The sequence below is a fragment of the Parasteatoda tepidariorum genome, chromosome 7, assembly GCF_043381705.1.
Source record: "Parasteatoda tepidariorum isolate YZ-2023 chromosome 7, CAS_Ptep_4.0, whole genome shotgun sequence".
NCBI lineage: Eukaryota > Metazoa > Arthropoda > Arachnida > Araneae > Theridiidae > Parasteatoda > Parasteatoda tepidariorum.
Genome location: NC_092210.1, coordinates 92,153,262 through 92,180,893, shown reverse-complemented (window position 1 = coordinate 92,180,893; position 27,632 = coordinate 92,153,262). Strand labels below are relative to the sequence as shown.

Genomic DNA, 27,632 nt, shown 5'->3' with positions numbered 1-27,632 from the left:
GTTTTATTTATATATTTTTTTTTTGAAAAGTTTTTTTTTTACAATTGGATCGTCGGTTTAATGAGGGAAATAAAATCGAACCGAATGCAAGTAGGGAGCATTCACACTGCATGTGATTTCCATTGCGTGCGAAAAATTCGTATATTCATGAAAGAACTATTTGCGCATGTGCAAATTACGTTGACATGCGATCGCATATCCAATTTGATTATAGCAAGAATGATCCTTAAGAATAATGCTTTTGTCTTACTGAAAGGTACATACTTCTACTTCAATTTCTTTATTTTATTTTATTTGTATTGTTGTCGCGCGATAAATTTAAATGTACTCAATCCAACGAATTTAATTTTCAGGTAGTACCAATTATGTATTATAGTCTACCATTCATAATTTATTTTCTTTATGGAGGAAGATTTTTGTATCGTAATCTGTGATAGAATAATTGCAGAGTCTCGGTGAACCGCAAGAAACCTTAAAGAAAAACATAGGATTGACCAACTTGTAAAGTGTAACTGGCAAACCTTTCGCTTCCTTTTTTTTAAAGCAAAATAAAAAAGATAAAAATTGTTTTTAAAACCATTTAGCGACAGATCACGATATGGAAATATACGCTATTTAAGTGTGGGCTTCAGAAATATACAACTCATAAATAAATAACTCTTTCTTTACAAATGTATATAAATGTTAGAAAGTGAAATGTTTATAAAAAAGTGAAATATTTAAAAAGAAATTAAGAATTTTATTTTAACATTTTAGGTCTGTCTATCTACTATGGATAAAGAATCATCAAAATCGTTATTTTCTCTGCAGCGCTGTCCTAATATATATCGAATTAACTTAGAGTCCTCTAGTTTAAATGAAGTTCTTTCAGTTTTCGTGGACGAAATATTACTGGGTTGTTGTTCATCAGCAGCAGAATCTGTTCTTGTTGAATACCTCACTAGCATAGTGGAGCCAATCGGATGGAAAGCTGTCTGGAGGTCAACTAGAAAATCTTCTATTGTTGATTCAGAGCTAGATTTCATAGTGGAAGTAATACTTATTTTGGCTTTTTTATTTTAAAATGTGAATTTTTATTGTAAATATAAATTTTCCTGGTAGCATTTCATTGCTTTGTTGATTCAAAGCTAGATTTCATAATGGAAGTAATACTTGTATTGGCTTTTTTATTTTAAAATATGAATTTTTATAGTCGATATAAATTTTCCAGGTAGCACATTGCATTGTTTTGAATATTTTGACCCTTTGCCTGCTGCAGGCGTATATTAAAGCTTTACTAAGCCGTTAACTGCCTCTGGTATACATATAAGCCTTTCCGTTGTATGCAGCCAAAGTGTCACTATCAGTAAAACTACTGACACTGCTTTGGAGTGCAATAGAATGACCCTGAGAGCCAGGGTTGGCAAGATTTTGTCGCAGGTGGAAAAAACCATGGTAAATACCGGTAAAAACCGTCCTGGCAAAAACAGGTTTTTGCCAAGCAAATTGGCAAAAACCTATATTTTCCAAGATGTGAGGACAAAAACACATTTTTGATACAAAATCATTCCTAAAATTGAAATACAGTGATCTCTCACTTATGCACCACCTCTTTTATTCACCTTTTTCATTTATACGACGATTTTTATAGGTCCCAGTACATTAGATAGGAAAATAATGATAAACATCCTTCGTTTATGTGTCGCTCTGAAAATAAATTTTTCAATTATGCGCCGAAATTTTAGGCTAGCATTTTAATTTTTTAATCCTTTAAATATTTTTTCTTTAAAAAAAATGTTTTAAATTAAAAATGAAGCAAATGAGCAATCCTTGTTACAGATAAAGAGAAATATTGTTAGATCCTATTGAATTTGCTTCCCCCTGTAACCTTTTCATTTTTGCTGTTTCTGGAAAGACATTCTTTCTAAAATTTTGAATAGGGTGTCTTATCTTTTACACCAACAACAATGAAAGCCCATTCATCTTTCCCAAAATGACCGTTCCTCTTGTCCAGAGGTTAGTTTTACTTCCATGCTGTTTACTAGAAAAAGAAGACACCTGGAATACAAAAGATGAAAGAGACCGCGATCACTTACTTGCAGTCAGATGGACATAAAAGGAGGTGATCTGTTTAGTGAGGGAAATACTTGAACAACTTATTGTGCAGCATATTATGACGTCAAGTACTACTTTTCCTAGAAATTTATCATGTGATGTTTCACCCCCTCCCATAAAACTCAAATTTTTTGTGAAGAACTGTTCATTTATATCTAACTGAAACTTGTGAATGATGAGAATGTGGTGGATGATACTGACGAGATGATAAAGTTCCTCCAAATCACACAGCAGCATTGAAAGCTTTAGACACTATTCCTGACTATTCACAATTTAATTTTGCTTCTGAAACTCCCTCTTATCCCATCAGGGTTTAAGCTGAGTCTAAAAATTCATTAGCAAAAAAGCTAAAATCTGAAAAAAAGTTTTAGCAAAATGCTAAAATGCCATTAGGCTTATAAAATTACTTTATATCAAACAAGTACTGTAAGTTATCTGACAAAGAATAGCTTAATGTACAAGAATATCAAAAAGAATACCTATAACAAAAATCATTNATCACGTTTTTTTCGTGAACGCTAGCGTCATGGTTCTTCTTGCGAAAGATATTTAGATTTTTTCTTCTTGTTTGATCAAGTTTTTTTCATGGATGTTAGCGTCATGGTTTTTCGTGGAAGCTTTTTTTTTTAAATGGAATTTAGTAAAATCCTTTAGCGAAAATGCTTTGTTGAATTTTAGCATTGAGGGGTCTTTTCGCATTTTGCGAAAAAAGCTACCGTAACGGAAACCCTGTATCCCATTTATATGAACTGGAAAAAACTGCTTTTGAATAACGTCGGCAAAAACAAATACAAACATGCATTAAGATTATTTTGTAAGAAAATAAATTGTCTTAAGGTATGTTAAATTTTTTCTTTGTATAATTATAGTAAATACCAAAACAGTATAAATATTAACATTTAATCTTTAGAAACATATTTATTCATATTGTCACTGCAATTTACGTTGCGTTTTAGAATTTTTAAGTTTTTCACTTATGCGCTTTTTTCTCTTGGCCCCTTACACCGGTGCATAAGTGAGAGTTCACTGTATATACTATGAATATAAATAATTACAAAAAAATTAACAAAATTACTATTCCATAATTAAATGATAATGTAATAATATATCATTTTAGTAGTTTAAAACATTATTGATTGGAAAATTTGTGATTATTCTCTTTTTTCCAGTGAAATGAGCTTATTTTAAACTAATATAACCATAATTTAAAGCATAAAATATCTATCAACATGTGTAGTTAATTATTGTACAAATAATAATTTTTTATAATAAATAATAGTATTATACAAATAATAATATTTATTTGTAAAAAAACATTTATTTTAGGATTCTAAAATGAAAAGAGATCAAAAACTTTCAATCTTTTAAAAATTATTACCCTTAGGTATATTAATTATTAATATGTTAAAAATAATTTTTTCATGTAATGTATCAAAATTATTATTCCTTATGATTGATTTAAATTTGTTTCAAGTATTTTGTAATAATATTTATTCAGCAATTTAGATAATTTGGTTTTTCCGGTTTTTGCCACTGTCCTGGCAAAAAACCCTTTTTGCCGGCAAATACTCCAACCCTACTGAGAGCAGAGTTGGAAAGGTTTAGGACCGAATGTATTAATCCAGGGTTTAAACTGTCCAAATCCTATTCACTCAAATTATGTCATAATTTTAAAAAAAATATTGTGAAAAATAAAGTTACTTTTTGAACAAGAAACAAAGTGAAGACAAGTTTTGGTTTTTATTAAAAAAGTTTATTATTCAGGGGTCTGTCTAGGTTTTTCTGTGAGGTACTTATTTTGTGAAAATTTAGACATAATTTGTAAAAATTACGTTAAAAAATTAACACAAAAATGTGATAAAAATATGGATTTTTCATTTCTGACGGGATGCAAAAATAAAATTTTAAGAAGAAATATTTTGTGAAACTAACGTTTTTCCTACAGTTGAATTTGTGAAGGTACCGCTAAACGGTAGTAAATTTGGCCTGGACAGACCCCTGTTATTATATTTAATATTGCATTCATTATCCTTAACCAAAAGCATAATTTATCAGTATTAAGAGCATATTTAAGAGATAAGGTATTCACTTTTGTTATTCAGTGAATTTTGGAACTTCAAAAGTTATAAATCTTTTCATATTATATTATTTTTCTTTAATAAGTTAAAGCAAATTGTATAAAAATTATAAAATATTTATTGATATATGTAATTATTATGTGCACAATGGTTACACATATAGAATTTTTATCAATATTCAAGGTTTTGGACACTTTAAGACAGTCAAACCCAAATGACCTGTCCGAAACCCCAACCCTGCCTGAGAATGTTTTCAGACAAGAAGCTCATAGAAAGTTGATCATAGTTGTGCAGTTATTGATTGTGTTTCTTTCAAGTAGTTCACACTTTTTTGTTATTATTTGGCTTCTGTATGATAATTTTTTTTTTTTTTTTGTAAATATGACTGAGAGTGAATTTAAGCTATCATTTTCCTTCTTTTTGAAATTTATAAATTATTTGGGATGAAGACAACTCTGATTGCGACTTGCAATTTTTTTTTTCTTTGTAAAAGTAAACAGTTTCTAGATTGAAAAGCGTGCCTCTTCTTTTTCTGCAATAGGCATTAAAATTATGAGTGCTTCTGTGAAAACCGGTGGTACTGGGAACTGAGAGTATAAGAGCTCATTTATATTATAAAGTATAAGTTTATAATACTATTTTCAAGATTTTTAACTCTAAACAGCTACCAAGGGGTAAAATGACCAGAGTTGACATTGCATTTGGGTAAAATAGTGCTATCAAGAGTTAAAAAGTGTTCATTTTTTTTCTTCTTAAAGATAGTCAGACTATAGAAATATTCATATTTTTCGCATATTTCTATTCAGTTCTTGCTCTTGTAATCTAAAAATCTTATAAAATTTCTTGGAAAGTTTTCTTTTATTCCTTATAATTATGAACCCTGTATGATTTTGATTTTTTTTAAATATCTCAATTTTATTAGAAGATGTTTTGTAATTTTATTTATTATTATTTAATATTGTGGTCCATTTATAAATGACTTAATAATTTTCAAATGATTGTGAAATTGCGGCAGCAAGTGAGCTTTAAATTTGAATAATTTTTCGATCAATCTTATAGACATTTCCATTTAATTTTTAATTAGTACAATGTTCTTACAATGTGCAAATTTCGGATTTGAGTAGACTATTTGTTTAGTAACAATTCATTTGAAAAACTCTTATTTACTTGACGTTTGTATTCTGTGATAAAAATTCAGAGGATTGATCATTATCAAAACTTTAATAACAACCTTTTTGTATTATTCGAAAATCAATTTATGAATACCAATATTAAAATGCGTAGAAAATTACAAAGTGGTTTATTTTAATCACTGCATTTTCATTTTTTAAAAATAAAAAGTTTTAGTTGTATTTAACTAAGAAGAAATTGTATTTCTTCTAACCGGTATTAATAGTTTTGAAATATTAGTTAAATATTTTTTAGAGTTTATTTGAAAGATTTCATATGTATTATGTTGGTTATAAAATAAATAGTTAAATTATTATTAATTTTGTGTTTAGGTTGTGAATGTGAGTTTACAAAAGTTAGAGGCTGATGTGCTTGTGAAATCAGTAATCGGAGCTGACCTCAACCAGATACAGTGGATTCAGCAAGAAGTTAAAAAGTGTTCTTGTGTTGCTGTACCATTAGTTGAATTGTTTGTAATCAGTGAAGAGGACGATGATGAAGTGTATCTTAAAACAGCACTTGCTATCGAGCATGTTCGGTAACTATATCTACAAAAAAAAAACTGTCTTGCCATCACAAGAATTCCATGCAACTGAAATCGTCTGCTGCTGTGGAAACAGGAGTAAAACTATTTTGACTGAGAGAGAATAAAAAAAATAATGTTACTCTGTCAATCCATAACAATGCAAATCATATCTCCTTTTAACCAGCCGAAGCACGAGTATGCAGAAATTGTGATGGCTAGACCGTATATTAACTTTTTTTGGTACTTTGGAATTGTCTCCTCGACCTGTACTTGTATAAGTGTTTAATAAGTAGTAATTAAAAACTTTGATTGCCAATATAATTATTTTGATTTTTAAAAATTCTTTGAAAGTTAGAATAGTTAGTTCACAATAAATAGAACTTAATAAATGTATGTATCAGTAAATTGTTGAATATTTATCCTCAGCTTAATATCATGAATCTCTTTTTTTTTCTTCTATTTTATGATTTTCTTTTTTTTTCTTCTCCTTTCTCTACATTTTGTTTAAATTTCTGAAGTATCAGTTGAAGGGCAAGTTTATTACATTTAACATAGAACATGGTCTTTAAAGTTATAAAACTTTTTAATGATGTTATTTTCTCATTTTTAAATTATTTTACATTTAAATAAGATAGATGGTGCTTATTTTTTTATTTATGTCTTTTAAAAGCCCTTAAAGGCACTTTTTTTATTTGGGGCTTATAAAAAGTGCTTAATTTTCTATATTTTTAGACGAGATTTATTCTTTGCGGTATTGATTGTCGTTTTAAATTACGAAAAATGCCTGATTTTCACTAGTTTCTCTGCAATATTTATCAGAAACTAGTTATTTTGTCATGATTGTGTAAAGTTTTTGAAATTATTTTTTCAATTTTAATAATTTTAATGTTTATAACTTTAAGCCCTTGAAAAAATCATTTTTATTGCTGCACAGATCCTATTTATGATTTTCTTTTGAAAGTGAGTAAAAATATTTTTTGAGTGCTAAAAAGGTGCTTATTTTTTGTTGAAAAATCTGGCAATGCACCCTGTTTTTTCCCCCTTAAATTTCTGTATTTTTCACAAAATACAGAATATCTTGTTTTTAAAATATACAACTATTGTAGCTTTATCTAAGAACATTTTGTTATGTTGATCATTATAAAATAGACGATTACCAATGATTTGGAAGAAAAAAAATCATCTATAGTTGAAAAATACATTTAAACTAAGGGAAACAGATTATAAAAACGTGACTCATTAAGGAAAAACACATGTCATTTTACTTGTTAACGAGGCACATAACAATTCATATTGAGAGCAAGTTTTATTGTTTTTTCTTAAGTTTTTTTTTTATTGTTACCAGTTTCAATATAAATGTTATGATTTATGTCTGGCAACATGTATTTTCTCTCTGTTCTTTTTTTTCTCTACTTTTGGTTGACAATTACTTAAGTATAAACTATAAAATTAATATCCCACAAGGTAAAAATTAATTTTCTATAACAATGAATAAATAGTCAATATTTAAAGCTAAAAGGCTGGAAAAGCACTTAAATTAATACAGTCAAACCCCACTATAGTGAACACGGCTTATAGTGAACTCCCGGATATAGTGAACGAAATTCTCGGTCCCGTGCCTTGCTATACACGTATAATGTTATTTTTAGTGGATATAGTGAACCAAAAAAGTGAGGAAGTTGGATATAATGAACTTTTTTCTGTCTTCGACTGATTTCCCCCCCCATTTTCTTTGTAATAATTTTGAAATTTCTACTTCAAAATAAATACATATACCAATTCTTAAACCATCTATAGAAACTACTTTTATGTGCTCAAATGGCAGGTTAGACAGGTTTAAAAAGCGGAATAACAGAAATTCAGGAAAAATTATCTGAGAGTCGGGAAGTGTTTCCATATCTGATGTTGTGGATTGCTCATCAGCTAATTTTTTTTTGTACGCAAGACGAAGAGTGATGAAAAATAACACATTTTTTGCTACTACATAATATTTTTCAGTCATTTATATGAATATAATGTAATAAAAGGGAGGAGTTTGGGAACCATTAATGAAATTGCCTGCGTAACGGATATAGTGAACTCTCGGTAACTTTCAAACAACTGGAATTTAGAAACAAAAATTGCATTAAGTTCACAAATAAAAATGCTTCTTTTAGCATGCAAAATTTTAAATCCGTAGTTGCATTACAGAGGCTATAGATTGACAAACAATTTTTCTTACCAAGTTTGACAGTTGATAATAAATTCTCATAACTTAATTATTAATTAATTAATGGTATTTATTAATGTGACAAGACTTACTCTAAGGCAATAAAGTGTAAGATAAAAACAATTCACTTTGAAAAATACCAATTAAACCCTGAAAAACTTAGTAAGCTGAGTCTTTTCTGTAAAAAATCTGGTTTTCTCACATCCCTGTAAAAATTAACCTTTTTATTGGTGTCAGTTTATTGAAACAATCAGTTTGTTGCATACAAAATCTCCATTTTGGAATAATAATAATTTTCCTTAAATGAATTGAATAAGGTTTTATGTTTTTAATTAAAATACATTTTAATTTTGCAGATTCTTTTTATTGTATTTGCAACGACCTTGGGATGGAGAGGAAGATGTCAAATATACGGAAGACATTTTAAAACCTCGACTGCAGCTGTAAGTCTTTTTTAAGGCATGTTTTTATAGTTTATTTTAGTTAATGATCTGCATTGCTTGTGTAAAAACGAATATCTTATCAGTTCAAATGACTTTGCACAATATTCCCGACCTGGTTGTCCTACTAACCAAACTGGGATAGCCTGGTTTGTAGCGCACTGGGCCCATGTCGAAAAGATCTTGGGCTCGATTTCCGCTGGCCAAAGACTCCTGGTGTAGTAAATAGTGACTGATGCACTTTAAATGTGTTGAATCACTAAGCCCTCCATGTTCCCATAACAAATCCATACCTCAGGATGTACTGTTCCAGGAACTCCCTTGTCTTCTGGTTTGAGATCAAAATTACAAGAATACGGAGTTGAACATTGGTGGTCGTAAACCCCCAGAATTGAGTCCGCTGTTCAACGACGGTTATAAGATAAAAAATATTTTGATCTGTTGGCAACATTTAGAGATCACTTGCTAATTGTTCTAATTAATGAAAAATATAGATGTATTGAAATTGTCGATCATGTATAAACAGGGTGGCCACCCCCCTGGAATTATCATTGAATTTTTTTTTCACTGGAAAAGTCAGGGAAATTTTGATTTAAACGTGGAAAAATCAGGGAATTTCAAAGAAAAGCTGGAATTTTTCTCTTAATTTAAATTATTTTACCATACAAAAAGTTAAAATATCATCAACTCAGCAATACTTTTCTTGCATTAAAATACGCTTCATTATTACCCTGCTAAACTAGAATGCCATTTCAAACTCTTTTATGTTGGGAAATGAATGGAGAAATCTTTAACTTCTTTGGAGATTATGGAACTATGCAGTTTAAGAAGGACAAAGATGTGAAAGAAAAGATTAGGATACTTGCTACTGTTTATAAAAGTAGAGTTTTTTTTTATTTATAAATCTTCTTTTAATTTGTGGACTGAATTCATTACTTGTTCAAGTTTGTGCCAATGCTTTGGGGGTATTTTTTTATTTTAACAAAATTATTCAAAATGTTTAGTATTTATAAAATTCTCCAAAAAATAATTGGTTATAATTTAATTAGAGATTTTTATCTTTCACTGTTTATCTGAAAGCTTTTGTCCAAGGAATTATTTTTCTTCATTGTTGCATTGATGCTGATTTTTCTGGATTTCATGATAACTTTTATTTTGATATTTCCGAAATTATTTCTCCTTTTTCCCTAAAAAGCTGGCAAAAACCAGGGAATGTATGGAAAAAATGTTAAATGATATATAAACTTGGAATGGAATTTTTTTTGTTCTGCACTGTACAGGGACAGGTTTCATGTTGGGCAACCAGATGACCAAACTTTTAAACTTAATATTGAGTAAACTAGGTATCATTTCCAAGGTAAAATATTGAAGATTTAGAAATAGTGATTTTTAACTTATAAATATCAGTTTTCAATAAGTCATAGACTGTTAAATGTAAGGCAACATCATTTGAAATTTTCAACCGTGGTAAGGGAATCTCTAACAAAGTACAGTTTTTTTCAAAAAAAGAATTCACACTAATAATAGTAAAAGGAAGGAATAATAAATAAAGTAAACTATAACAAAACAGGTTATCTTGCACAAATATGTAGAAACATTTCTTATTTTGATTTACAAAAAAAATTCTCAAGATACACTTTTGATGTTTTACGTGCGACACCAAAATACATAATTAATTGTACTGTAGCACTAGGATTTAATATAATCAAATTATTTTTTTCTGTTTTAAGCGCGATTTTGATAATAAATATTTTTATTTTAAATTAATAATTATTTTTACATACCACTCAGGCTTTTCTTTATAAAATGAAGTAAAATATGAAGAGAAACAATATAAATATTCCTTAAGGTTAATTTACAATAATGTATTTCACCTGAGTAACCCAAAAAACTTTATTCAACTATGTTGTACTTTAAGCTATAGTATATTATAACTTAAAATTGATCAATGAAGTTTTAATATGCTTTTTTTTTATTTAATTTATTTATTTTAGGTAAGCCTCTCAGTTTTAATTTTTTTTAGAAACAATTTAATTTCATTTTGAATATTTTAAATCAATCATTTTGCTTAGAGCTTGAAAAATGTATGTATTTAGAGAAAAAATAATTTCAGAACATTCTGTAGTTATTTATTTATTTTGAGTAAAGAAAAAAAATATTAAACTTATTTGCATGACAAACTACAACAATAGCTCACATCCTAATCAATTTTTAGGTAAATGCAGAGTTGCCACAGGCTCTTAAAATGCAACTATTTGCTACTATTTTCGGCCTTAGGCGACTATGGCGACTTTTTTTGCCTGAAAAGGTTAAAAAAAAAGCAACTATTTTCAGGAATAAGCGACTATTAGAAGACATTTTTTTTACTCTTGGCGAAGTATTTTCGCAAAAATGAACGTTACTTTTCAGAACATTAATAAAAGAAAGCAAACTTTTATACAATCATTTATTTCCAAAGAGCCATAAATTTAAATTTCCATTGGATTTAATAAAGTACTTGTTATATGCTCTCTCTGAGGGACAGTTTTGTTATTTTTAATTGTTTTTTCCTTCTATTAACATTCATGTTTTATTGTAATTAGACTTTTAGTTAGGTACCTATTTTCTAATATGTATACCTTTTATATTTGTACAAAACTTTTTTTTAATTGGAGCATAGTTAGAACTGAGCGATAAATCGATGTATCGCAAAATATCAATTTAACGCATATATCAGTAGGCCGATGTAGTGACTTTCGTTTTAGGCGATGCATCAGAAATCTGATTTAAGCCGCCGGAATTAGATTACAATCGCGATTTAATATGCAAAGATCCTTGACTAGGCTAACGATGTTACCGCACTAACGAAGACGATTTTGATTTCGTCTAGCTGCAGGGATGTAGATAGCGTTTCGCTGTTAAGATGTTAGTTTTGTGATGTTGAATGACGAAGATCGAATTGAATCAGAACTCCCGGTTTCGTGCGAGGATCAGCATTGTAATATAGAACGCAATGCATAGTTTCTTTATGTCCATTTTTATCTTTGGGATTTTGCGTTTTTTGAAGATTATTCTATTCATTAAGTCATTTTGCGATCGTTGTGCATTTTATTTCGTCGGAAATAATTGTCAGGTTTCTTGTAAATTATTTTCACTGAGACTTTTGCAGCGATCGTTTCGTTCTGCATTATTTCATACCATTTTTTTTTCCCTCTGGGTTTAACGATTCTTGTAAATTATTTTTAGTAGACATACTGTTACTTTGCGATTGCTGCACAACGCTGTTATCTTAAATTTTCGTTCTGAACTCAATAGATCAAATCATTGATTTTTTCAATTGTTTATTATTTTAAGCGATACAATTTCATAGGAGTATTTTGTATTTAACTTTGTTGTAAAAAGTTTGTTTTTTTAAATTTATTAAATGTAGTTAAGGATAATAATTTGATTGTTTTTCAACCAATAAATGCTCAGTCGTTTTTAATTATAAAAAAATTTAAACAAAGCTTACCTTTATTTAATTTGCTTTTATTTTTGAGAAAATGAAAGCAAAGTTATAAAAAAATTTGGCTATTAGTTAAAAAAAAATTTTTTTAATTAAATAAAAAGTTTAGTAATGTTTTGACATTTTTAATAATTAAACATTAGTACTTAGAGTATTTTTTTAAAAATTTTTATTAAAATTCTTTCAATACTTGTTTGTTTTATAATTTGTTCGATAGTCAGTATCATTTTTAAACAAATAAATCTTTAGTTGATTTTATTTTCAAAAATGAAAATAATAATAAATGAGTAAAAATATTTTTACATTTATTAAGTACACAATTTGACCATTAGTTAATACTATTTTTTATTATTTTAAATAAGTAAATAAAAAAGGGGCTAATGATGTTTCAAAAGCATGTTTTTTTTTCAACAAATAAAAGAAAAATTTTTTGTTGTTAAAAAAAGTGAACATTTCTTGGGTTTGTTTTCCACTTTCGTTTTTTTTTTCTTTTAATTTTTACTTCATGTATGTAAAATAATTTGTTACAGTATTATTATTTTTAAACCAATGAATCTTAAATCACTTTCAATTTAAGAAAAATGAAATTTGGGTTTGCTTTTACTTTGACTTCTTTATTAATTTAATTGAAAAAATTAAGCAATGATATTGATGTCATAGTAAAATATGTTTAGAATTAATATTTTCTTTTGTACTAGATTTATTCCTTTTTATTTATTTTTGATTAATTTAAAGATTTTCCATAGGTAATTTTTGAACAAATGCTAAAAATTGCGATACATCACTATATCGGGATGTCTAACTGACGATTAATCACGATTTAAAATTTCTGACATCACCCAGTCCTAATAATAGTATTTGACAATTAAGCTATAATTTTAGTTATTTGGCTACTATTTTTGATAAATTTTTGTTCATGTTCAGGCAACTATTTTCATAGTTTTAGGCTACTATTTTCATGCTTGAGACTACTAAAAGCAACTATTTTTGTTCATTTTTTACTGTGGCAACCCTGTAAATGGGATAAAAATTATTAGTTATTTATTGGGCCTGTAATTGGTCAATGAAACTAGGGGTATTAAAAAGAGATAGAAATTTATTCTAGAATTCATATAAAAAATTTTCCAAAAATTTGGCCCATCTGATTTTGAATTTGGCCATTGGCTACAACTGAGCACATGCTCTTTCTTGTTCACTGCTAGCTATGCCACTAAATTGAAGTATAAGGCATATCAGTAAATAATATCTGCCACAAAAAGATTATTTAATTTTATGCAAGCAATAAATAAAGCTATTATCATTTTTCCTGTGCCTAGAAAAATCAATTTTTCCCAAAACAATTTGTTATAGGCTAATAATACAGCAAAGAATATACTAAATAGTAGTGACAGGCATATCCGTAAATATTGTCTGCTACAAAAAGATTATTTAATTTTATGCAGGCTATTATCAAAGCTATAATAAAGCTATTATCATTTTTCCTGTGCCTAGAAAAATTAATTTTTCCCAAAACAATTTGTTATAGGCTAATAATACTGCCAAAAAAAATGTTTTTTTTTTTTTTTTTCCTTTTAATGTATAGTGATTATTTTTTTTTTTCAATAGAATGTTTTTGTTTTTTCTTAATTGTATATAAAAATAGTGAATTTTTTCAACATATTTTCACATATTTTTTTTAAGTTGTTTATTCCATGATTTTTTTAAATGATTAAATCTAAGAAAATTTTGCTTAAATATGAGATTATAATTTTGCTTAAGTTTATTTTTATTGTTAATATATTACATTGATGATAATATATTACATTGTTAATATATGTTGCGTAGTTAAAATGAGTGATTTTTCAAACAACTTTTATAATGTGGAAAATGCTATAAAAACATATTAATCTGACCATTCCAACAGGAAGACAATTTAAAGAAGCTATTTAATTAAAAAATAATATTCATAGCATTAAGATTAAAGTATTTCATTAACTTAAATTTCTATCAAATTTGAGAACATCTGACACTGATGTAAGAAATTTCAAATTAATTATGTTTCACAAACAACAGCATAGAATTTTTTATTCAAATGTCAGCTTCAAAATTCACTCAAGTTTACATTTAAATTACAAGCAAATTCACAGATAAAATTAGGAATCAGTTTTTGCTTTTGTGCGATTCACATCTGACAGCAACAATTTAATCCATTTAATTTGAACTTATAATAATCAGTTTTTATAAAACAAATTGTTTTTCGATAGGGTTATGATATACTAAATGTTAAATGTAAAAAATTTGATGGTTATAAACTTTTGTTTTATAAGATAGTTTTTCTAAGAAATTAATGTTCATTTTGCTCCGATACCATAGAATTGCCCAGATGTAAAAACAAAACCAATTAACTCATCTAAATTAGGAAACCATGTTAGAATGAAATTCTTTGTATGTTCTAATTTCCATTAAGAAAGGATGAAAAAAAAAATAAAAAAAATTGGAAGAATTTTATCTAGTTTTTTTTCTTTTTTTTCTGTAGAATATGCAACAAGAAATTGACAAATTTTCCTTTACAAATGAAAATTATTTCAATAAATTTTATAAAGAGCACTGTTTGTATAAAATGGCTCTATTGAGAAAGAAAGAAGTATAAAAAATTATTGGTTTATAAACACCTGGAATTATTTTCTTTTGCTTAATACAAATATATTAAACAGTACTTATCCAAGTTTGTTTTGGGTCATTGCTATTTGATACATTTAGTGCAAAAACTATTTAATGATTTTTTTTATTCATTAAAAGCGTTATTTTCTGCAAGCTAAGCATATTATTTCCTCCACATCTATTCAAGATGATTTATTAAAAAAAAAATAGCACTTCAAATGAAATACATCACTATTATATTGACTAATACACTAATATCGACACTTTTCTTGTACCTATACTACACTTTAGCAGGGGGGAAAAACACGCCAACCTGGAAATTTTAAGATTTTTGCTGGAAAAATCAGGGAAATTTCTAACCTGATTTGCGTGGCAACCCTGATCAATAAATGAAGCAAATGTTTTTGTTAGAAAAAAAAATAGAGCATTAAATAATCGTGTGTAAATAATTTAAATCAAATTATTAAAATTTGCTAATAAAATCAGATTTTTATCCTGTGATTTTTTTAAAAAGTAGTGATAATTAATGCACTTTAAAAAATATTTTTAGCAGTACTGAAAAATTTCTATCATATGTATCAGAAAAGTGGAACGCTAAAAACTAGTCAAATAAAGCTTTAAATTTTAAAAATATTGACTTTGCTGATGATATCACCTTACAAAGCGCAAACTCTACTTAAGTAAAAGTTAAATTACCTTATCCAACTGTAGGTAGACATTACAATCAGAGTAAGAAGGAAAATTTGGGGAAGTCCCAGCAGCTTTTAAACTTAAGATCTGCCATCATCAATCAAATACAACAAATTGAGGTTTTTGTATTGATTAATCAACTGGTTAGAAAGTTGAGTGGTTAGTTGCTTCTCTCGTGAAGCTTTTTGCTTTTTTTCTGATGTCTCATATTTTTCCACTTTTTTTATCATTATCAAAGTTGGCCAGACAGCCCAATGTGGGCCAATACCTTCCTCTGATGATTTCTCCATAAGGACTTCTGATTTATCATTGATTTCCAATTCTTTTTATAAATTGCAAGAAAATCAGACTCCGCCAAATCAGACCATCTCAGCCGTGGCCCTCCCTGTTTTCTTGTTCCTGTGGCTCTAAAAAGCAGTATCTTTTTTATTGTATTGTTATCACTCATTCGAATTACGTGGGTCATCCCAATTCTTTACATTTATTTTTATGCATTTAATAATATCAGGTTTTTATAAATTTTGTACAGTTCGAAGTTAAATCTCCTTCTCCAGTTTTTGTCCTCATTTACACCACCAAGTATACTCCGTGAAATCTGTCTCTGGAATATTGTGATACAATTTTCCTCCAATTTTGTCACTATCCAAGATTCAGAAGCATATGTAAAGACCGGCCTGGCAAGAGTTTTATAAATTAAGAACTTAGTTTTTCTAGATAAAAACCTAAATTTAATAAATCTTCTCAGCCCATAGGCATGTCTGCCAAACAGTCGTTCTTTTTTTTTCTTTTTTTTCTTTTCTTTAGGAGACATTCTGTTATCAATAGTAATAATTTATTCTAAGTAGGTGCAACTTTTTTATAATTTCTATTATAGGGGTGTACAACCTTTTTGAGTGAAAGGTTACTTGTACAGCAGGTAGATTAACGAAGGGCAGTCCGCATATTTAGTCATGTTGGCGGCAGATATGATAATTTACAGGGCTCGAAAAAACTCAAAAATTTTACCCGTCCCCGAGGACGGCTTGTCCAACAGTGTACCCGTCCTCCTTTGAAACTAACCTGTAGCTTCTAAATAAATGAAAATATAATTTTCTATTATTTATTGCAAACATTTATATAAATTGCACAATGAATTAGTAGTTACTAGGATTACATTATACAGTAATAAAAGAAATATTAGGTTACTTATAATAACCTTTTATTTCTTTTATGAAATAATTTAAATGACAAAGGTCAAGTTATCTGGAATATCAATTTATCCGAGGATACTGCGTTTTTTAAATGAATCAAATATGTTTGCCAGTTCCATAATCAAGCCAATTTGATTAACATAGGTTTCTGCACAGAAATTTAAAGGGGTTTTCCATTTAGGTAGATATTCATAATTGCTTTTAACGCTTCTTATTTAAGATCGTACGTAATGTGCTTTTTTTGTAAGTTCATTCCTGAAAAGCTCCTTTCAACCACTGCAGTAATCCCAGACAGAGAAAACATCAATTCCACCGTGTGCATTATGTTGCTGTATTGTGGATCATTTTGCTGCATTAGGTCTTTATGAATAGCTTGGAATGGGAGGGCTGAAGTTTTCTGTTTAACAATGTTATGGATCTTAAATTTTAATGACACCCATTAAAATTTCAGATGTATTCCAGCAAAAATTTAAAATATATCACAAACATTAGTGGGAAAATGGCCGTCCAAGCGATAGCCGGTAGCGCAGTTTAACGAGGACCAATACCGCACAACCTCGGTCCCTACGCAGACTGATCCAAGTGGTCACCCACCCTCACACTGACCGTAGCCAGTGATGCTTGACTTCGGTGATCTGCTGGGAACCATGTCTTAACGATCAGTCCACTGCGGATATTTTGAACTAGTAGTAGTAGTTTAACTAGTAAATATTTTTAACTAGTAGTATATTAGTAAACTAAATAACATTCTTGCGGAAAATTAAATACTTTTAATTAGTTGAATTTATTTAAAACTAAAAGAAAAATCTGAGGCTTTTTTTGAAAAAAAAACTCTTTCCATTTTTGGCAATAGTTAATTTATTAAATAAATATATATAATATTGGGAGGAGGGGTATAAATCCTAACCGAAAAGAAGCTTACAGAACAAATGTGCAAAAAAATATGCATTTTATACAGTAATATAAATTTGAATTAAATATTTTAATTAAGCAAAATTTGTGATTTTTAAACAAAAACCATATGAAAAGAATTTTATTGCATTCAGAAGTTCCCACAGGCCACATATGAACAGTCGGCCACAGGTTGTGCACCCCTATTCTATTATTAAGGTAAGAATTTGTTTCTTATAGAAGAAATTAAGTTTTTTCTTTCTGGCAGTAACTTGCTGTAACTTTCTCCCCTCACCAGGGAGGTACAGCAAGTCGCTGATCCCTCCTAATCTATAAATTGTTTCACCTGACCTCCTCTAAACATTTTATTTTCCTTTTACGAAGCAAATTGGTTGACCTGTATACTTATTTTCAATAAAGAGTTAAAACAAGTATTTCTTTTGCATTAAGAAAAGTATTACTGTGGTAAATACATGCATTCTTTATATTTTTTTATTATTATTTTATAACAGTCGTCGAACAGCCGACCCAATTTCGGGCAACTCCGTAGCCTTCTAATTTTGCACCAATCTAGAAGACAAAAAAAACTCCTGGATCAGTACCCTAGAGGTATGATTTATTATGGGAGCATGGAGGACTTCGTGACTCTACAGATTTAACACGCACCAGTCACCATTTACTACTTGAAAAGTGCTATGTCCATTTTTTTTTTTTTTTTTTAGTTATAGGTTTTGAGCTGCGTCCATATTCTTAAACACTCAATTTGAGATTTGATCCTTTCTTTAAATGGTTTATTCGTTTTGAGCTATTCTCATTTTCGTAACTAAACCCATTTTGAGCTATGTCCATGTTTTAAAACACTCATTTCAAGCTATGTCTATTTTCTTAGACATTTTGAAATACTCCTAAAATGAAAAGCTCATCAGCAAGTTTTGGAAGTCTGTAAAAGTCTTATGATCAAATGTTTTCTAAAAATAGATATTGTGATTTTTTTCTTCCTTTTCTTTACTGGAGAACGCACTGTTGTTCAAAATGATGAGAGTTTTTCAGATTTTTTTCAATTATTCTAAAAATTACTTGGTTCAATTTGATGTATAGTTTACATAGATTGATGTATGCAAATAAAATAACCGTTCACTGTTTATAACGCATATACAAAACCATTCAACAGGGCTGATTGTGCTCCGGAAGTTTCCGGAGATCAAAGGTCCAGGCGTTTAAAAAAATTATTGATCACAGAAGTTTCCGGAAATCAAATTTTCAAAGGTGGAACTTAAAAACACAGTTTATTTTATTTGTTTGTAAGGGAGAGCCAGAGATATACTTTATAAGCTTATATTCATGGTTAATATTCATTTTTTTTTCCAGTAAATAGTTGTTATAACCATAAACTCAAGAAAGAAAGACACATTTGTAAATTTTAATTACTTCTCCAGGTCATCTAGGTATGTGTAAGTGGTACAGGTACGTGTAAAATTTTAAAAATATTTTAAGCAAACTAAGAAATATTGAGAAAAAGGAAGAAAAATCTTGTTTTAATTTTTTTCAATTTAAACTTTATTTTTTTAACTCAAGAAATTTTCCGGAATTTTGACTTGGGCTAACAATCACCCCTGATTCATTTGAGTTAATGGATGCTCGTTCAAGGTTGCCACTCCATAGGGAAAAACTGGACTACAGGGAATTTTGATTTTTCCCTCGTAATTGTAATTGAAGATGTTAAAGAAAGGGGGGTATTATGTGCATGGCGTCCCTTTTGCAGATAATAACAGTTACATGGTGCATAGCAATTTTAAAAAGTGATTAAAGGTGTTTATTTTTGATTTTCGTTATTTAAAAGCCCCTAAAGGTGGGTTTTTTTACTGGATGTTTTTAAAAAGTGCTTGATTTTCCCTTAGCAAAAGTGAGACTTTTTTTTCTTTACCGTGTTGATTTTTGCCACATATTATGCAAAAGCGTGCTTTTCACATTGTTCTATTCTTTTTTTTTCGCAATTCATTCTGCATAATGTCGATCTGTAGCGTGTGAGCTACTGTAGCCAATCATTTTACATGTTTGATGAAATACTTACGAGTTCGCGTGTGCCTCTATTAACCTGGGTTCGGTGAGATTATTGCACTCTCATGTGCAACTCTGCTGCATTTTTCTAGATATTCTCAATTTCAAGCTTCATTTTCCACCCTCTGATATTGCGCCAAAAATCTCTCGCTTATTTTATAATGACTCATTTTAATCAAGAAAAGAGTTCCTTGTCAGAAATCGGTTTATTTTATCATGACCATGTAAAGTTTTTGAAAATTATTTTGCAGTTTGTTAATTTATACAGTGCTTAAAAAGTACTTTAAGGTGTTTATTTTTTGTTGAAAGATTTGGCTACATACCCTGTCAAAAAAAAAAAGGAGTGGTATTAAGGGTATGATAACATAACCCTTTTTAAAAGTTATTTGAGTAATAACAAGTGAACTAAAAGTTTGCTATTTTTTACAGTTACTTTGACATGAAGAATAACATTCTGCCCAAACCCATGATATCCAAGATAAAAATGATTCTGAAGCAAGCAACCAAAGTGCAGAGAGAGATCAACCTAATGTATTCTGAAATGAATGTGAGTGATTCTGAAGCTGAAATCAATGAAGAAGACTTTATGAGGACAATTGAATTGAAAGAAAGACTCAATGAACTGCAAACTAAAATGGAAATGTTGGAGAATCCAGTAATTAGGTAATTCTTTCTCCTTTCAATGTAAATATTCTCAAAATTGTATGCTAAGGTTTACAGAATCCTTTTTTCTAAAACATTAGTGCAAGTGTTTCTATTTTATCAGAGCTTTTTCTATTTACAGTAATTGGCCAATTTATTCGACGCACTATAAGGTTCTATGTAAAATCTTCTTTATCAGGTAATACTATACAGCTTTATTGTTTTTATGTGACTGAAACCAGTTTGCACTTGTTTACGTTCGTGTATGAATGGGTTAAATGAGACGATAAGATAAATTAGACGATATATTATATAACTATAGAATCTTTATTATATCAAGCATTATATTAGAATATTATACTAATTAGATCAAATTAAAAGATGTACTGTAGTTTTTAATAATGACATGCTTTGCACGAGTTTATAGGCAATACTTTTATATGTAAACATACATATAATGGGTTTTTATTAAGGAGATTTTTAATCTACTTCCTATTTGTATTTATTTTTAGCGTATTGCATTACAATTTTGAACCCATTGATACAGGAGCGTAAACAAATGCAAACTGGTATCATCCGAGTAAAAACAATAAATCTGTGTGGTATCACTAGATAATTATAATTTTACTTAGAATCTTACAGTGTATCTAATAATATGGCCAAGGACTGTAATATTTAAAACAGGATTGGGAGTAATGGGGAAAAAATCCACAAAAAAAAACTGCACAAAGTGAAAAAAACTAAATATGACCAATAAAATTTTTCAGAAATAAATATTATAACAATAATTTATGTTTAAACAAATTAAATTTAATATAGTGCCGGAAAGTTAAAAAAGTTTTTCACATTTATTTATATATTTTTTAAAGAAAAAAAGAAAATTTCATGTTATCTGTGTTTCATATTTTTTAAGAGTAGGATTGAAAAGTAATTTAATTTAAAATTAATTCAATGTACAGGGATGAGATTTTTCCGCTTTTTAGCAGATTTCCGCTTTTTTCACTTTTGTCTCTCGAATTTCAGCCTTTTTATCAAAAACTCCAATTATTTAAAAGTTTAACTTTTTTTTAAAATAAATATTCCGCTTTTGCAGAAAATTCAGCTGAAAAAAAATTATATTTATTTCCGATTTTCAAAGATAAAGAGATAGTTGAAACTACATTGCCTTCCGCATTTTTACTTATTTTAGCTATTTTCTTCGCTTTTACGCTCAAAATATAAGATTTTATGCATTTTTACCCAACCGCTAGATAACTCGTATTTTAATAATTAAGATGTTGCTGCTTAAAACAAGCCTTTTAGACGTCCCCAGCCGGGAATCTGCTAACATTACGATTCTTATTCACGTGATTTTATTATCAAACATCGATTTTCATATTTATACGGGATTTTAGTATAGGACATTGGGATTCTCATTCACGCTATCTAAAAATTATGCATCGTGATTAGTATTTACATGATCTAAAAATTATAAATTGTGGTTTTTATTTACGCAATTTAAAAATTCTTTAACGCAATTTGTATTTTCTCATTTTTAGAATCGAATTTCCTATTCACGTGATCTAAAAATCCATTGTCGTGATTCATATTCACTCAATTTTAAAATCTAAGATTGCTATTTGTATTCACGCGCTTTTAAAATAAATTATCGCGATTCTTGTAAGAAGTAAGTTTTTCTTTAATTAGTTACTATAAATGTGACTGTTTTTCTATCAACAATTATTAGTATATATAGGCATATTCAAAACTTACATTCTGTGCTTGCAAATAAGAATGTGACACAAGCAGGTAAAGAAAGAAAAAATAGGATTTGTCAAAATATGTTTGAAGATAAGCTAACGACTAAATCAATCACCTATCTGTTTCCCCTCATTCATTCACAAGCTGCATAAAAGTGATTCAAATTTTTTTGGAAAAGGAGTTGATAAACTCAGCACCAAAATTTAAAAAATAATGCTGCTGTTATTTATGCTATAAAATGCAAAATTCTTATCAGATGAAAAATAATTTTCTAAACAGCTNACAGTTGCTGATTATCATATAATTTTTCAAACTAAAATAGCAATTTTCGTATGTTAAGGAGTTTAATAAATGATTCTACGTCACAGTTATTGACATGTTTCACAGAGCTCTAGCTAGATTAGATTATAATATGAGCATAGTGATTCTAATTGTAAAAGTTTCTTTTCTTTTCTAAATAATTTAAAAAGTCATGTTACTGATATATTTGTTATAAATCATGTAACAGTATTAAAAGAAAGGGAATGTTCTCAGTAGCTTTAATTTGCTAAACTAGGCAGTTTCTCAAGTATTAATTTTCTCCTTTATGTGAACTGAAGAAAAATATAATTTCTAGCTTTATTTTTTCAATTGGTAATTTTACTCTAAGTATCGATGTAATCATTCATATATTAATAGATTAGTACACAATTTTATGTCATCACATAGTTATGTGGGGAGAGTAGTTACAGACCATGTCAACCGTCATCTATGAAAAGGTACCCCGACATAGAGTCGAGTTAACATGTCTTATATACTTGTGAATTGTAGTTGTACTTTTGTAGTGGTAGATACGCTACAGTTATTTATTATCTTAAATTGTCTGGAATTAATTATTAAACGATTGCATGCAAATAAAATTTACTCGTGTGGAAATTCAGCTTTTTTGCCTTTTGGCCAATCTCACCCCTGAATGTATGATTTGTAGTACAGTGAAATCCCATGTGATGAATACTCTTGCAAAATGGATACCTCTCATTACGGATATTTTTTCATTCCCCGGTGAATCTTTTATGGGTAAACCATTCTGCCAAAGTGGACCTCAATTCGGAAATCCAATGTCCAGAAGTTTCAAGAAATCATTGATCACATTTATGTATATAAAAATTATTGTATATTTTATTTAATAATATTAGAACTAGAATTTATACTTGGCATCTCTTTCATTTTCGAATATTTTTTCTGGTAGAATAATAAATGTGATTAGAGATAAAAGTAAAGTTATACATGATTATTTATTTAAATTATGCTGCATATAATTTATTTTGAATACCATGATTTGGAAATAATAAAGATTTAAATTGATAAAGATTATTTTTTGAAATGCGTCATTAATGATTTTACTCAAGACATTTTCAGGGTTTTTGAGTTGGGCTCACAATCACCACGGCATTTATGTCTTGAAATGATTTTTTCAAAACCAAACTCCACTCTTTCTTAATTTTTAAAAGGACAAAACCTATTTCTACTTTAAATTCCAAAAAATATGCTTCTTACCACCCTTTTTAAAATCCACTTCATAGTTGCCACTCCACGGGTTAAAATCTGGGAAATACAGGGAATTTAAAAATCACCTACAAACAGGGAAAATGCAGATAATTTTGATTTTTTTTCTGAACTGAGAAAATACAGGGAATTTTGTTTCTTCAATTCGTCTTTTAAAAAATGGTGACCACTCAAAGCCTAATCTATAGAATATTTAAGCACGATATTTCCGCTATGCTAAACTATTTCATTTACTATAGCATTATTTAAGTATGCTCAACTGTTTTTCCACCAATTAAAACTAATACATATAGTTAGTCCAATATAACTCACACAAGAACACAGTAGGTAATTGTTGTGTTCCTCTTAATATATTGTGTATAATATATACAGGGAATTTTTTTCTTCTTGTAGAAATGAGTTGCAACCCTGTTCATTAATGTCTAAAAATATTGTTAAACTGTATTGCTAGTAAGGAATTGATCATTTTCCAGTCACTTTCCTTTATCTTTGCTAAGAATGAATGAAAATGCTTGTGTGAAACCTTTTGATCTTTTCAAACGGAGAACACACTAAATGTGAATCATATTCCTTAGATTTGAACATCGCAATTCGTTATCAGGCTTTTAAAATTGACCATTCATATGATTTGAGAATCAAATATCATGATTCATATTCACATTTTAAAGCCAAACATAATGCCCTGTATTCACACGTATTAAAGAACCAACTATCGCAGTTTGTTTTCAAGTAATGTGAAAATGAACAATACTCTTCGTATAAATTTTCTGCACTTAATCAATATTGGTCTTTTAGAATTTTTATTCTTCTCAGTCTTTTGGAGACAATGTTTATCCTGCAGTTTCTTAACAGAATTTTTTTTTTTAATTGTGCAGGGAGACACTGCTATTTTGAGGATAGTAATTCAAAAATACTGAATCACAATTTCCTGAAGGCTTCTAAAGGTTATGGATTTTAGCAAAAAGGTTTCCTGGAATAAAAACTACTTAAATATTCTTACATAAAACAAGAAAAATGTTTTTCCTGTCAAGCAAGATTATTATTAATTTATGATTATTATTATTTTATAGACTCTTAATTTATGAAATGAGTTTAATGTCACTATTATGAAAGAATGTTGTAAGTAAACTTTTTTTTTCAAGCTGACCAACATAAGCAGAGCCTGTTTCTTTTTTTAATGTGTTAATTATTTATCTGAAAAGAGTTTTATTTATTTTGTTAAGGATAAGTTTTTCAGATTTTTAGCAGAATTCTGCTTCTTTGTTTTTTAAGTCTGCTTTTCATTAAGAAAAATGTCCCTTTTTTCAAACTTCTCAAACCAAAATTAGTTTTTTTAAAATTCATTTTCATACCTATGTAAACGCGATTCAAAAGTTCATTTACTGGATTTGAAAATCATATCTCAATCAAATATTCATGCGATTAAAAATTACACATCAGGATTCCTATTGTCACGATTTACAAACCTTCTTTCAATCTATTCAAGCGACTTAAAGAATCTTACATTGGAATTCGTATTCACACAATTTAAAGATCTCACATCAAGATCAGAATGCACACAAAATTAAAAAAATACTTTTATTTGATTTTTATTCAACGTTGTTTATAATTCGACATTTTTATTATTTTTTTATTAAAATATTGATAATGTTTTACGCATGTATGCCTTCTTACATGCACTTTTTGCTCAAATTTTGGAAATTTTTTCTATTATTCGAAATTTGTTTCACGTGCAACGTTTTTGAATTTCTATTTTCAGTTTTTTACCAAACTTTTTCTTTTCAGGTCTTATGTAAAAAAGAAATACACCCCAGGGAAACTCATTAAACGAAGATACAACAGCGGCGTTCAAAAACCAGTTACTTATATTGTTGCTAAGCAATTTACACTTGATATGATTCAAGTAAGTCAGAGACTAAAATTCATATTTTTAAAAGGCTCTCTCTTTTTGAGAAATATCCCTGAAAAGTGTGCCATACCGCGAGGGAAACTTTTCATCACAAATTCTCATTCTAGTTTAAAGTGAAGAAAAGCTGAATTCAGACAAATATAGAGTAAGTCATGAAGCTTCCATCACTGATAAAAAATTTCTAAATATCAATATGCAAACAAATTATTGTAATTATCCTAAATTATCTTCTCATGTTTTATTTTGATGTTTTAAAAATTTATTACCAGCATTTGAAACTTTATGACTTACTCCACATGGTGCATAGCAATTTTTAAAGGTGCTTATTTTTGTTTTTTGTAAGCCTTTAAAGGTGTTTCTTTTAATTGGGTGTTTGTGAAAAGTGCTTAATTTTTACTTTTCAAAAATTAAATTTTTTTCTTTATCACGTCGATTTTCGCCATGTATTCTGCAAAAGTGTGCTTTTCACATTGCTCTATTCAACGTTTTCACAATTAATTCAAACACAAGGCATTTCTACTTACCGTTGGTCCATAGCGTATGAAAGCGCCATTCATTTTACATGTTTAATGAAATACTTGTGTTGGGTTCTGAAAGATTCTTGCACTCTCATGTGCAACTCTGCTGCATTTTGCAACATATTCTCAATTTCAGGCTTCATTTTCCACCCTCTGACATCGAACCGAGAGAAAGAGGTAAGAGAGTTCTATGTCAGAATAAAGAAAAGAGTTCTATGTCAGAAACTAAGCTATTTTATCATGATCACGTAAAGTCTTTGAAATTTATTTTGCATTTTTTTAATGTATATGGGTCATTCTTTTGAAAACTGTTATTTTTGGTTCAAAAATGCCCAAAAAAGTAAAGTGAATGAAAAGATTTTAAACTTTTTATATTAGTAGACATATGTAATGGGGTCATTCCATGTCACAATTCATCCAGCCATGGCACCCACCATCTCAGATTTTGATGAAAATTTGTACACTTATAGAATTTTTTGTGCTGATTTCAAAAATATCAATTATATTCAAATCGGTTAATGGGTTTAAAAGTTATAACCATTTATATTTTTGCCAAAATGGCACATTTGCCGCCATTTTGATTCATACATCAAAGGCTATTAATGATTGTAACTCACCTTATATTTGTCATAGAGCAATAATTTTTTTTAATTTTGTTCATAATAAAATAATCTGTCATTTACACAGATTTGTTTTCAAATAATTATCTTACTTATTTAGTAAATGGGTCTGTTTTGCAGTTTTTTGATCAACGGAGTTGAGTAACTTCAGGAGCTGATTTCTGGCAACTCGCCCCCTTCAATTTCAAAAATATTTTAGGCAAAGATAGTTGAAAGTGCANAAGATAGTTGAAAGTGCAAACTAAAATCTGATATAAAAATTTTGATGGGCGGTTCACTCACTTTTTGAAAAAAAATATATATTTTTCTTATGAATCATTATGCATTAAAAGTACTGGTAGTTTGATAATTTATAGTCCTTTATTATAACTAGAGTATAATAAAATGATGTAAAGAAAATGTGTATGGTAGAAGAATATGTAAAATAAAGTAATCATTAAATTTTTTTTTCTTTCTTCGAGCCCTCACCCCCCCCCCCCCCCCCCCNCCCCCCCCCCCGCCCCCTCAAAAAAGAAAAGAAGAAAGGAACAAAATTGAGAATGAACAAGGCAAACACAATTTCTGGCCAGGAACTGCTGAAATTTGCAATTTAGCTCTGTATGTTTTAGCCTGATCTACACTTATGACATGAAGGGAGACTTTCTTGGTCTTATTGGAAGGAGAATTAAATAAGTCACAATTTTTTTTATAGATATATATATCTCTTACTGAATTCAGATATTTTTTTTCCTGATATAGTGTCATTCTTCCTTTTCAAACTCTTTCAAAGTTTATTTGAAGCAATAGGATTATTAACCGGTATTTTTTACTCATAATATGTTTACAGTATCTTTGCCATTATCTGATTTTCGATAAAGAAATTTTGTGGAAAAAAAATTCAGATGAGTACATAGATTTTTTAAAAAAAAACATTTTAGCTATCTATTTTAATATAGAATTGAAAATGAATATTTTAATATAAAAATATATAGATTAAATATTAATTTATTTTTTGATGAATGACTACATTTATAAACACAATCTGTTACATTTATTTTGTCATTTTAAAAATCAAGAGAAAAAGAAAAGAAATCACAATTTTAAATTAAAAATGGTTTGCTAATTGAAACTTTTTTTTAGTAGTTAAAGTACAGGAGTCTGTCCAAGCCAAATTTACTACTATTTAGCTGTACCTTCACAAATTTAACT

The 27,632-nt window shown here is 28.6% G+C and overlaps 1 protein-coding gene across 4 annotated transcripts in view; it reads left to right on the top strand.

Annotated features, from left to right (window-relative positions):
• The first annotated feature begins 170 nt into the window (after window positions 1–170).
• The window catches only part of LOC107437325 (nessun dorma), a 57,236-nt gene continuing 29,774 nt past the window's right edge, over window positions 171–27,632 (top strand). Inside the window, exons 1-6 of one of the 4 annotated variants that reach the window (XM_043052616.2) lie at window positions 171–256; window positions 757–1,032; window positions 5,675–5,880; window positions 8,434–8,520; window positions 19,900–20,133; window positions 25,183–25,300. In XM_043052616.2, coding sequence (XP_042908550.1) covers window positions 772–1,032; window positions 5,675–5,880; window positions 8,434–8,520; window positions 19,900–20,133; window positions 25,183–25,300 — 906 coding nt within the window. In that variant the 5' untranslated portion in view covers window positions 171–256; window positions 757–771. Of the gene's footprint in view, window positions 257–301; window positions 674–756; window positions 1,033–5,674; window positions 5,881–8,433; window positions 8,521–19,899; window positions 20,134–25,182; window positions 25,301–27,632 lie in introns of those variants that run through there. The other 3 variants (XM_043052615.2, XM_071183729.1, XM_043052614.2) reach the window with 3 other exon arrangements.